This window comes from Orbilia oligospora, assembly GCF_000225545.1.
Source record: "Orbilia oligospora ATCC 24927 unplaced genomic scaffold scaffold00110, whole genome shotgun sequence".
In the NCBI taxonomy this organism is placed as follows: Eukaryota; Fungi; Ascomycota; class Orbiliomycetes; order Orbiliales; family Orbiliaceae; genus Orbilia; species Orbilia oligospora.
Genome location: NW_011645667.1, coordinates 433471 through 446734, shown reverse-complemented (window position 1 = coordinate 446734; position 13264 = coordinate 433471). Strand labels below are relative to the sequence as shown.

The 13264-nt window shown below is 44.6% G+C and overlaps 3 protein-coding genes across 3 annotated transcripts; 1 reads left to right on the top strand and 2 right to left on the bottom strand.

Moving 5' to 3' along the window:
- Nucleotides 1–229: 229 nt before the first annotated feature.
- On the bottom strand, nucleotides 230–2650 carry AOL_s00110g123 (uncharacterized protein; the record flags this gene model as incomplete). The annotated part of the gene is made up of 1 exon (XM_011126813.1): nucleotides 230–2650. One exon carries the CDS (start codon nucleotides 2648–2650, stop codon nucleotides 230–232), a length of 2421 nt encoding a protein of 806 aa, XP_011125115.1.
- A 355-nt stretch (nucleotides 2651–3005) lies between these two features.
- On the top strand, nucleotides 3006–4777 carry AOL_s00110g122 (uncharacterized protein; the record flags this gene model as incomplete). Its single annotated transcript, XM_011126812.1, has 3 exons — nucleotides 3006–3301; nucleotides 3410–4524; nucleotides 4581–4777. 3 exons carry the CDS (start codon nucleotides 3006–3008, stop codon nucleotides 4775–4777), a joined length of 1608 nt encoding a protein of 535 aa, XP_011125114.1.
- A 178-nt stretch (nucleotides 4778–4955) lies between these two features.
- AOL_s00110g121 (uncharacterized protein) lies at nucleotides 4956–6207 on the bottom strand (the record flags this gene model as incomplete). Its single annotated transcript, XM_011126811.1, has 2 exons — nucleotides 4956–5219; nucleotides 5287–6207. The coding sequence occupies 2 exons, from the start codon at nucleotides 6205–6207 to the stop codon at nucleotides 4956–4958; spliced, it is 1185 nt and encodes a 394-aa protein (XP_011125113.1).
- Nucleotides 6208–13264: the final 7057 nt, after the last annotated feature.

Genomic DNA, 13264 nt, shown 5'->3' with positions numbered 1-13264 from the left:
GCTCATTGTTATCAATTGTGTAACTTATGTACTTTGGTATATATATAAACGGGTATCTGATAGAGAAATATATATACGTCTTTCCAATATTCAACTATGATAAATATCGTGGTGATGGTCGTGATGCTAATATTCAACTATGATAAATATCGTAGTGATGGTCGTGATGCTAATATCCAAATGCTTCAAAACTAGTACCTATTCCATACATATTACAATCTAATACCAACTACCTCAACCCCAACCTCTCCTCAACCCGTCTCTTCACCTCCGCCATCTCCGCTCCTTGTCCCTCAAACATCCTATCAACCCTCATCCTCAAACTCGCCCTATCTCCTGTTCCCAATATCTGTACCAACCGATCAATAGCTCTACTATCCCTCTCCTGTACTTCTTCTTCCTCCTCCTGCTGTTCCTCTCCAACTTCCACCACACCACCACCTTCTTCAACCTCATCCTGTCCGTTATCATTATCATTATCATCATCACCAATCACAACTCCAAACCTCTCTCCAAACCACCCCCTCAACTCCCGTGGGACAAGTCCAACATTTATTGCCAATTCAACACGATCCGAAAGTCCCATCTCGGCTGGAAACCCGATTCCATCTTCTACCATCGTCACAAGCGTAGCTCTCAAATCATCTTCTCCGACTTCAAATGTTCCCGTTTCCTGCTGTTGTTGCTGTCGTGGTAGTTGTTGTCCTTGATTACCCTCCACCACCGTAGCAGCAGCATTAGCAGCAGGTGCTTGTACCGTCGGCTGTGGCATATCAGGTGGTCGAAAATCCGGTAACAGACTTCTAAAGAATGCTTCAAACAACCCCCTCGCTCCCACAGCTTCAATCGGAATACCTCCCGTATTTATCCCACCACCAGTCTCCGCCTGCATTTCCTTCTGGTATTCACTTTCCTTCCCCACAGGTGGTAAAATATCCCACGCATAACCCTGATCGTTCCGTAGCTCTGCAGGTAAGAAACCGATCAACCCCCTACTCTCGTTCAAATCCATCAAGAAAATATGTCTAGCCAGATCTCTCAATTTGACATCCACGTATACAGAATCCATACTCCCCAGTGTTTTTCTATCTATTTTATTAAATTTCTTGGGGTTTTCGAAGAGTACTGAGAGGAGGAATTGTGCGTGTTCGGGTATATTCCACAGATCTCCCATTCTTAGGGTATACATCTCTGCCAATAGACCGTCGATTTTAGTTCGGGGTAGGATACCCCATAATTCTTCCGGTAAGGTGGTAGATGTGGAAGAAGTGCTTTCGAATGATAATGCGCCGTGGAGTTTTGTGATTATCCAGGGGTATGTAATTATCGCTTCCGTCAGTCTTGATTTTGCGGCTTCCAGGTTCCCGGCCATGAATTCGGCGAGGGAGAGGGAGTAGGCTATATTTGGACTTTGTGACCATGTTTGGGTTAATAATGGGGTTGAAGATAATGAGAGTAATAGATCGAAGCAGCGGGATTTTAAGGCGTATTGGTCGATTATTAGTAGGAGACATAGTGGATCGTTTATGGGATCGAGTTGGAGGAGGAGTTTTAGGAATTCTAGACCTGTGCGCCAGAGCCCTCTGCGGGAGAGGGAGAGGATGTATTTCCAGGCTGAGAAGTAGAGTTCGCGGTTTTCGAAGTGGTCGAAGGAGAGGCGGGCTAGGCCTGATGTTAGGGATGTGGGGAAGACGGAGTGGCTGCTTCTGCCCATTGAGAAAAGGGCGCGGGAGAGGAGGGTTTGGGAGGTTGTGTGGTCGTTTGATTGGGTTAGTGCTATGTGACTTGTTTGGAGTAAGGTGGAGATGTGGTATGGATGGGAGGAGAGGTGGGAGATCATTCGGTCTGGATCCATGGAGCGGACGCAGAGGAGGAATTGACGTTGGGTTTCTTGGTAGGCGCGGGAATGGGAGTATTTGAAGGAGATTGTGGAGTCGATGGGGGATTTGGAGAGGAGGTCCATTGATAGACCGCCTGAGGAGTCGCGAGGCCAGTTGTCGGAGGGTTGGACGAAGGGGTTGCGACGGGATGAGAGGGTGCGGGGGGTGGAGGAGCCTGGGAGGTTGCGGGTGCGAAGGGGACGGGTATCTTGTGGGTTTTCGCGGGTGGCAGAGCGGCCGAAGAGTTTGCGCATTTCGTTTTCGAGGTCGAGGTGGCGGGGGTCGATGTGGAGGAGGGTGTTTAGGAGGGATGAAGGGGATGAAGAAGAGGAGGATGTGGGGGTGGAGGAGGATATGGTTGTTGATTTGAGGGCTTGTAATGCCTCGTCAAAGTCTTTATCGTCATTGTCGTCCTCTTCTTTGTCTTCTGAGATAGCTTTAGATTTGCCTTTATTCTTCTTCTTTTTCTTTTTATTCTTCTTTGATTTTGACGGGGCTGTTGAGGTTGATGTTGATGTCGTCGAAGGGGGCTCTAGGACGTCATTTTCGTCGTCGTCTTGGTCTTCACCCTCTGCTTCCTCGAGCTCTTCTTCTAGCATAGCAAAGAGGTTTGGCTTCTTTGAGACGATAGGTATCTCTTCTTCCTCCTCCTCTTCTTCATCTTCTTCTTCGTCGTTTTGGGGACCCTTCGAGAGAGGGGAGGCGGCGAGAGCGGCCAGACGCTCCTCTTCTGCCCGCTGTTGGGCCTTTCTTAGTGCGCGAGTGGACATGATGTAATCGTCGTTCTATATACTAGCATTAGCAGCGCTCTTTGTTTTGGTATGAATAAAGTACTTACCTATTACGATACTAATCCATGAAGTTGAAAAGTAGGTAGAGCGATGGTAGCGATATCAATATCGAGGAGGTTGATATTGGAGGGATGTTGGAGGGGATGTTGGAGAAGAAGAAGAGCGGGACGTCGTCGTTATGAGTCGCCAAAAGGTGCGGCTTAAATGCGGCAAACCACAAACACCATTCGCTTGGTCCGTCGCCACTTCACCCGGACCACTTTCATTCCGGCTTCACCACTTCGAGCTTCAACCATCAAAAACTAAAATAACCATCGCCAAAACCACCCGTGCGATGGACGCCTCTCAGCCTCCTCCTCCTTCCCCTCCTCCTCTCGATAGTGAGGAGGTGTGTACTCACTGCGCTTGGGCTCCTTATGCAATCGTCGCTCTTCCCGTCGTCCTCCCGTTGCTACTCCTAATACTACACAGACCGTTATTACGACTTTTTGGGTTCTATATCCGCAGCTTGAACGGCGATAAGAGGGAGATATTGTTCAAAGTATCATCGGAGGAAGCTCTTAGGGCCAATCAATCGAAGACACCTACTCAACAGCCGACTACAATCGTTGGGTTCTTTCATCCTTACTGGTACGAACAAGTAGCTCGTCTATAGCTTCCTCAATCCTCGAGTTTTACTTAATACACGAAGCTATTCTACAAGTTCTAATAAAAGACTAATGGATTGAACGACAATAGTAACGCCGGTGGTGGTGGTGAACGCGTCCTCTGGGCCGCAATCCACGCCAATCAACTGCACTCCCCCCACATCCTCAACGTCGTCTACACCGGCGACCAAGCCACCAAATCCACCATCCTTTCAAACGTCCAAACCCGTTTCGACATCCACCTAAACCCCTCCCTCGTCCAATTCATCCATCTCCAAAAGCGTCATCTCGTCTCCTCATCAGCATGGCCACGCTTCACACTCCTCGGACAGTCGCTAGGATCAATCTTCCTAGCCATCGAAGCATTCGGAATGTTAGTACCGGATATTTACATCGATAGCATGGGATACGCGTTTACCGTCCTCCTTGCTAAAAAGGTGTTTGGAATACCGACTGCAGCGTATGTTCACTATCCGACGATAAGTACCGATATGTTGGGGTCTTTGTCGCCGGAGAAGAGTGTGAAGAAACGGTATTGGCAGCTTTTTGCGATGTTGTATAGTTATGCGGGGTCTGGTATCGATGTTGTGGTTGCGAATAGTAGCTGGACGGCCGGGCATTTGAATTCTTTGTGGAGGGGCAGACAGGAAGGGGGTTCTGCTGCACCGAAGTTCGATGGGGGGCTTGCTGCAGCTATTAAGTGGATTTCGGGGAGACAGAAAAAGGGTGATATCGAAGTTCTTTTCCCGCCGTGTGCGGTTAAAAAGTTGGCGGAGAAGGTTTCTATTGGGAAAAAACGAGAGGATGCGATTCTATACATTGCACAATTCCGGCCTGAAAAGAATCACATCTTAGTCCTGCAAGCGTTCGAGAAGTTTTTGAAATCTGCGCCTGAGGAGTTGAAGAATACAAAACTGGTGTTGGTGGGAACTGTTAGAGAAGATCAAGATGAGAGGAAGGTTTATGAATTAAGGCTGCTGGCGCATGAGTTACAGGTTGATAATAATGTAGTTTTTGTCACGAATGCGCCGTGGGGGGATGTTATAGGCTGGTTGGGGAAGGCAAGTCTCGGTGTTAATGCCATGTGGAACGAGCATTTTGGTATCGGAGTTGTGGAGTATCAAGCTGCTGGGTTGATTGGGGTTGTGCACGATAGCGGCGGGCCGAAGTTGGATATTGTGGTTGAGGTTGATGGGTTGAGGACCGGTATGTTTCCCGTCCGCGAGTTTAGATGAAGATAGAAATACTGATTTTATGTTTAGGATATCATGCTACAACCGCAGAGGAATTCGCGCAGGGGTTTAAAGAAGCTCTATCATTGAGCGACGAGGATACAGTCGCGATGAGGGAGAGGGCGAGGAAGTCATCACTAAGGTTCTCGGAGGAGATCTTTGAAGAACAGTGGAATAGTGTTATGGACACCCTTTTGGGACTGCTCGAAGGTAAAAAGAGGAAGTAATTATCTAGACTTCTTTTTTTGATTTGGTGTTTTTTTTTGGACATTTTCTCGTTTTTGATTTGTCGAAAGAATCTTTTTGGATACCCGGATATTTCACCATATACTATACTATATATACTTTACATTTGGTATTACATATTTACACCGCATTTAACCCTTTATCCACTCTATTATAATATTACTTATATTCTTCTGTTTTGTCCTTCTTTAACCAACTAGGTACCTTCTCCCCGACTGGAGCTACACTCTTGGGTGGCGGTAGTACCGTATGTAATACCGTATTCTGTATTAATGAGTAGGTACCCGATGTGATCCAATACAACAGCAGCACGGCCGGTGATCCAATCGTCAATGGGAAAGCAGCAAGACTTATCCCCATCAAGGCATTTCTCAAACCTTTTCTCCAACCTGTAGGTTCCTTAGTAGCTCTTGCTGTTGCGGACTAAAAATATATTCTAAGTTAGTATAAACCAAACTAATAAAAAAAACAAATCCTCGAGAAAACTCACCATAACGTTTGTAAACAGGGTTAGGGAGAATATAATGGGAAGGATCATATACGGATCCGGCTGTAATAAATCCACAAACCATCCGTCTATTCCTCCTGTTTGCATTTCCTCCCTGACTTTTGCTGTTATTTCATCGAGTCCTGGTGTTCCATTCTCTGGTATCGATACCAGTGGTGATGATGACGATGTAGTAGATACACCCTCCTCCATCACTACCTCAGATTCTAAACCAGAAGAAGAATTCATCTCCCTCGCTCTTTTCGAAATATCAATCGGAGCATCCCACCCATTCACCCCCGTAACCCTCCTAACGCTTACAGAAGCCAAAACCCACACCGGAATCTGTATCAACCCCACAAACCCCTTCCAATACTGACATCCAAACTGTTTGTATAACTCCACCCTTTTATTTTTCGTTCTCTTTAATACTTCTTTCGTCCATTTCTCTGGTGTGTTGAATATTTTCTTTCCTATTAATTCTTTTGGTATTGTACTATTACTACTGGTAGTAGGTGGGTAGACTTCCTTCGCGACTTGTCGACGGTAGATGAATGACCAGGCGTGGATTATGGGGGATAAGGAGAGTTGTTTTATGGTGCGTTTGTGGGAGTAGAGTGTGAAGGGGAGGGTTATGCAGGTTCGGACGGTTAAGGCTACTAAGGGGATCGTGAGGAGCCAGGGGAGGGAGGTTGTGGATTGTAAGGTGAGGATTAGAGAGGTGGTGGTGGAGAGGAGGGGTTCTATGGTGGGGGTTGTGGTGAAGGAGCGACGAGGGGGAGGGGTGGTGGTGGGGTTGCCATTGTGGGTTGTGAGGTTGGTGGGTGAGAGGAGGGATGGGGTGAGGGGGCGGAGATGGTGATGACGGAGGTGTCGTGTGAAGGTGGCGGTGGTGGTGGTGGTGATAGTGGTTGAGCGGAGCATGGTTGGGCTGGGTTTTGGCTGGGGTTTGGGAGGAGGGAGACGGGGATTGTTGGATATTTGGGTGGTCAACGCGGTTTTGGGGGTGTTGTAAATTCTATTTGACTTTGCTTGTGTGGATGGTTCGAATTTGTGCATGTATATGGGATTTTTTTTTGTTTATGATGTTTTTGTCTTTTCGGTTTCTAATCCGATTATTTTGTTAACCCAGGAGAAGAACTGTTTGGTCCATTCTTCTATTGTTCTTTCTTCGGGTTCTGGTGATGTATTTGGGGTTTGTTCGGTGGGAAGGCCTGGCGGTTGTGGTTTGGTGAAGGTTGGTGGTGGTTCGGGAATCCAGCCGGCTTCAACGGTTTGAACGAATACTGTGTCTTCGATAATCATCGTGATGGTTTTTGTTTATCGTTGGCTTACTGTATTGTATTGTATTGTGATATCATATCTACTAGTAGTATGGAATTACAATGCTTGATTGAAGAGAAAGAGTAGGTAGAAAGGCAAGTTCGCATATTTTACATACAAAAAACCTACAACCTCAATTCTGCTCAAACCTATCGGGCTATCATCAACTTTCAAAAATAGCTTCACACACATCCACTTTTTTTTCTATCGACAAACAATTTCCCCCAAAAAAAGGCTCACTGGCTGGTTTGAGACTCGAACCCATGGTTCACCACCACCTCCTGCCCTCACAAATTTGGGGTGTCAAATAGCCACTCAAATTGGGGCTGCCGAATCGTCCGAGCGAAAATCTAGAGCCTTACTCCGTATACCTACTAATTCAGTAGTCTCGGAGCCAGAACTGATATATCTCCTGTGCCATATTAATGAGAGGGCATTTCTATAACTTTGTCTTCCCAAGCAACCTTAATATCTATAACGTCGCAATGTTAGGTTATTTGCCCCGCGAGAATGTTCATGATTTTGCTACAATGATTCTTCTCTATATCTAACATGCTATCGTGCCAATATTGAACTTGAATATCACGACATCATGTGACTTTGGTATTATACCAGCCTCAGCTTCTTAGATCAAAAGACCTATTTAATGGATAAGGAGCAGTGTTCTAGCTAGATCCAATTTCCGACGTCGTTCAGATCCAAGCCTAATCGTAACTACTATAGGTATCGCCGATTTAATGAAATACTCAATGGTAAAAGAAGAAAATGTTAGTTCCTTTTTCCTCCGTGACGTAGATCGATCTGGAGAAAGCCGCTATACATGCATAAGGCATCAATTCTAGCTAGCATATAAGGCTTGGCTAGTTGGATCGGTCGATATTTTGGGTCATTTGATCCCTTCATATGCTCAGGAATTATCCTAACTGTCGACCGGTCTCGGCTTACACCCCCTAGCTTTTGCTTTTCTTTATCAATTGCGTTTTAGATCCCGCGTTCTAACGCAGTATCCAACATTAACATTTCAGATATCGGCTCAGCTCGCGCCGAGCTGAAAAGAAATATCCAACAATTGATATGATATGTGAGACAGCGCTTGAGTGAAGAGGTCACCAGATGGTTTGAATACTTGTTGCATTGTAAAGATAAGTTGCAATTGGACGATAAAGCGGATGTTGGGATCGGAAGGTCTTAGAAGATCCGTGTTGGATATATGTTTCACTTTTTATCTGTCTTACGATTGGAGCGATATGAACTATACATGCATGGGAATCACATTCGGATTATCTAGCTTACTAAAGTTACGAATATGTTAATACTAAAACTGCAAGGCAATCACCAGAACTCGCTCTGTTTGATTAGGCAAAAAATACTATGAAGGTAATTAGATAAGTATTCAAAAAACTTGGATATTCTGAAACAGATTGTATGCGCGTGTATGTATGGTGTCCCGCTGACAGGTTTCCGATGCAACTAGAATATGCGGTTTGCCGTGTCTTATATTTCATAATTACTAGTGGTACCTATGTACCCACCTACCTATGCTTTTTTACATAACAAATATTGCAGACGCGTTCTCCCCGGCGATATACATAAATGTATTCTAATGTGTCGATTGCGAAATCTCGTCGAAAAGATTATCCGGATCAAAACTTGGATATTTCCTTCTGCGCGTCGACGAAGATCAAGGGGAGGTGGTATTCTATACGGATACTCTTTCCCCCTTGCTGCTATAGCTACAGACCACATGTTCTATTCAAAGAATTGATTAATTAATCTCCTGACTAGTAAAAATCCGGAATGAAATTCTAAATACCTTGAAACGTCCCGATTCCCCTATTTTATCGATAAAAGCAAGTTTTAATCAGTACAAGTCTCTTGCTATATTAGAATAACCCGCTTTTCGAAACACCCATCCTCGAATACTTGAGAATTTTCAAGTAAGGGAGGGGGGTCATCTGTGGCACACAAATCAACTTATGCATGTATGCATTGCATTGCATTCGAAAAGACGCGTCAGAAAGATATGGAATACCTTGGAAGAAGTGTATGGTGGAAGTCAAGATTTCGATGATCATTACATGGAACATCTATATTTGTAGATCTTATGGTGTTCTTCTTTTTATTGATATCACAGGGTCCCGTTGACAGGGTTCCATCCTAGATATTTTTTTTTTGTATTACGGCGGGTTGGGGGGAAAAAACATCTATAATTTTCAAGTTTCAACTTCTTCTTTTTGTTCCTTGTTTGGATTTTCGGATATCGGATGTTTGAGGCAAGGGCTTTTTACGTTTACCCGCTTATCATCTTTGGGTATGTTAAATGGTCAATCGATATCTGTTGGGAGGTATTCACGAGGTGAGGGGATGAATAGAAATGAAAAGAAAAAAAGCAGGTTTTTTGCTACGGTTTTCTGCCTTATCAAGAGATGTTTTTATCGGAATTTATCCGGATTTTTTATTTTTTTGTTTTTATTGAAACCCCATGGGATTATAGGTTATATACTCAGGATGACCGGGGAGGGGATGGTACTTCTAGACATGTAGGTTGTGTACATCTAGTACATCATCTTTGGTACTCCCGGGCACCCCTGGGACATCCTCATAGCAAACGATTACCTACGTTGAGACCTTTACCAATTCTTCAAGGAAAGGCTTCCCCAGGAACACGAGGTTATATCCCACCTTCTTAAAAATTTTAAAGGAAGGGGTAATGCTAGAAAGTTAATTAACTAGTATCGCAGTGGTCGGAAAGTAGAACTGATTTGGTTACACCTGATAGTTTGATTAATTCCATTCTTTTTGTGTAGTTAATCAATGACGTTGATATATAATTATCATGGTATATAGTATAGTTAATTTAATTTACGGGCGGGTAACTACATCGCTATAATTCCTAACATGCATATTGAAAAATGCAAAAGGATAAAAGAAAAAGAAAAGAGAGAGAGCTTAGGAAGCAACAAAGCATACGTACGCCACCAAGGCGCAAGAAAGGATCGTCTATTCGTAGTAACCCTTCTAAACGGTTGAAACTCTCCTTTGGAAGACGGGATTGTCCATAACAGGTGGAGACTCGATCGAGCTGCGCATGAAAAGAAAGTGGGATCGTGACCGCTATTTGCCCTAAGGTATCTTTAACTAGTTCCAAAAAGTCAGAGCCATGGGAATATATTGAATAGAGGAGAGGAGACGAAGCGGCGACATGATAGTCAGTTACTAGATTATGAGTCAAACATCGAGGGGTACGTTGGTTTGTAAACTGAGACTATGTCGGTGAAGACGAGATCTTGAACTTAGTATAGCTAGGAAAAAGCAATCATGGAGGAGAGAGAGGAAGAGGAGAAGGTAATACCAAGGCAAAGCAAGGCCAGTCGCAGTAGCTAGCTAGGTAGCTAGCTAGTAGACAAAAAGGTCAAGCCTCGAATCAAAAACCGGTCTATGAAAGTCATGGGGCCCGAATTTCTGTATGTACAGCCCAAAGGAGAGGTCCCGGGAACAACGATATGACAGGTCTTTACTGGATTTGTCTAGACCTGAGTCGATATCCAAGGAAGCGAGTATGCGCTGCGATTGGTCGAGGAGTAAGAAAAGCGTATTTGGTACTATAACTTTTTTTGAGAGAGAAGCGGGTTATTTGCGCTCGTTGGATAAGTGGGGTTTAGATGTCGACAATATGTCGCAGTTATAGCTAATGCGGAGGGGGAAAATGTGATGGCATGTGTCAAAAGAAAGAAAAAACAAAAAAAAAAACAGTGAAGAACGAAGCGAAGGAGGGTTATGTGGATTTTGGGCTGAGATGTGAATATCTGGTGGTTTTGAGGTTTCTAGTTGGCTATTGGAGTTAAAACAGGCGCCTTTGGTAATACCTTGGTGGCTGTCTTGAGAAATCCGGTTATCTGGAATGAACAGACAGTCGCTAGGTCCAGAACGTAGATGATATGTCCATATGGGATCGATGGTCCGAAAATCAGACCACTTAAGAAGTTGGGCTTCCGTTAACCCTGTTTAATGATGAAAGGCCGAGGAGATATGGCGGGAACCCCTTTGATGGAAACTAGCAGGATGCTAAGAAGGAGACTATCAGAGTCGCCCAAGATGCAATCCAACAGAATGTTTTCTATGCATATGCTGGATGGGATAATTAATTATAGAACCTGTCACTGTAGCTTCATATGCATGCGCCCCCTAGGCAAACTAAGCAAAAGATAACTTCTCTGGTTGTGCCGTTATCTCGAGCTTCTCTCCTGTCTAGTGGCGCTCCCAACTTGCCTCGAGTAAAACACTTTAGCTTCTCTCCTCTTCATAATCCTAGACATTAACTAGTATTATTAGTACTTAGTTAATGGCAAGAGCCAAGGCCCGCAACGGCTTTCATGCACCTGGGAAATCGGGGCTAGGAGGGAACTAGATCGCTTACGTCTTCCATGCAACCACATTGCGACAGGAGCTACATTCCAACGGAACACTCTGCCTCGTTTCTTGCCGTCGCACGTGAAAAATCGAACACAAGGTTCCAGATAACGAGTAACACCGGGCGGGCGCACTTACTCACTTTGTCTTACCCACTCGCATTTCATCTTCTAATCCTTTTTAGCCATGGGAGAATTATTTCAAGATCTTGTTCTTGTTCAATCAGTTCTCCAAAAAGGATTCCTGTGAGGAGGTGTTGTCGTTTGTGGTAAGTTTGTGAGAAAGACCGGGGAGGCGGCTAGCTATCGATATTGGAGCAGGGAGGCGCAATTAATCCTTTTGACTCCACTTTTTTCTTTTTCTTTCCCTCTTTTCTTTTCATAGCGTTTGCCCACCGATTTTTTGGAGCCCATGGAGAGCAGTATCTTCAGCCAGCTTACTACATGAATAAAAATTTAAAAAAATCTAGAAAATCCACTTTGGCTAGTGCGGAAGGTGGCGGATAGCGGAGCTGGGAATATTGGCCTAAAATGTAATATCAAAAAAGCATAATTCCATAGCATCCAAGGGTGATAGCATGTTATGCTTGAAAAATTAGTATTAAAATGGAGTCTAGTCGGAAGGATGTATCGGTACTTGAGAGCTTGGTCCTAGTTCCCCACTAGCCACAGTTTCCAGATGTACATAAGTATATTTCTTATGCTTTAAAAATTCTAAATCATGGAGTTAAGAACTAGAGCACAGGCACCACGGGTTCACTCACTAGCTGCATCCTGGGTGTGCCCGAATGACCTGAGCAGCAGGGATATAACCCAATGCATCTGTGGAGACCGTAGATGGGAACCTTGAGTGTAGACGATCCAATAGGTATATCAGATGAACTGCACAGGCGGGATGGTACACTGCAGTTATGTACCTCCCGTGCGAATAAGTCCTGGGACTGGTTGGAAATTTTGCTTTGTTGCATGGGGTTTGCGCGCCCAGATGCGCTAGCTTCGAATTGAAGGGAAAAGAGAGACTCGATATGTCGACTCTCTTTTGTGTTGGGATTCTTTTTGTGATAGAATGATTGATATATGCAGAACATCGTCACTTGCAGGTAACATATGCAAGCGGTCCATGCAAGCCAAGACACACTAGGAGCCGCGTGTGGAGAGTGTAGAAACAGAAGCCAGCGGGGTCGGTTATCTTCCGGCGATTGATTCGTTGAGACAGTGTTCATGTTCATGATTCGACTATTTTTTCTCAGCCCAGAACCAAAATTAAAGGCTGAAAAACAGAGGAGTTTCCCGCATTTTTTACGTTTTGCGATTTAAAAGAGAAAAAATAGTGTTATGCGGGGTGGTGTCTACCGCTGTCAGCTCGTACGTAAAGGTTTGAAAAGAAAAGCTAGCAAGAGCTAGAACTTACGAACGCCACCTCGCAGTCGCAGTCCCGATTTGGATTTTGCGACAAGCCGCGCCCAGACCGGTATACGAGTTCGAAATATTTGAGTCGGTATCTGGAAGGCCAGAGTGTCGACAGGATGGATCAAGGATCTCTTGACGACGGGCAAGCCTGGCCTCGTCGCCCTTGGGAGATAATAATCCTGTTTGACTGTTTCTATTCTTGATCGAAAAGCCCGCATGCCTGTATCCCTGTAGGTGGCTTACTGGGGTCCTTGTTCAAAAAAACTCCGTTGATTCGCTACGATACCTCCCAGAGTTCGGACGAAATGTTAGCGATAATTTCGTGGGGGTCAATGCGGGGAAGAGGTCGAGACGATATGAAGGTTGAAGGCCGCAAAGAGGTCAGTGCGACTTGTCTTCTCACATGGATTTATTCTGAGGGCAAGGAAGGCCCTTGCCACACTCGTCTACAAGAATAATCGACATCTAATGGAAGTAGATTAGAAGTGAAAAGAGGAGGGAAATTGCTTTTGAATCTGCTTCGCAAACAGCGGAGGCCTTATGCAAGCCCAAATTTTTTATGATCTTATCCTTCGGTGTAGCTTTCCTGCTCCATAAAATGGCTACCTAAATATCGTAAGATTTCCCACATGGCATTCAAGATGGTGTACGCTCTACTACCTTAGTTGAATTATGTTATCAGAGGCAGCTTACACTAATCATAAGTATACTAGTAGTACTTGGCTGCATCATAAGCACGGTTCTCATAGTTATAGGAGTCTCGATGCCCAGATTTGTAATAACTAGCGTTACTTTAGTCTGTGTGTTTGTGTAAATTTTAGGCCCTTTACGGACGGCTT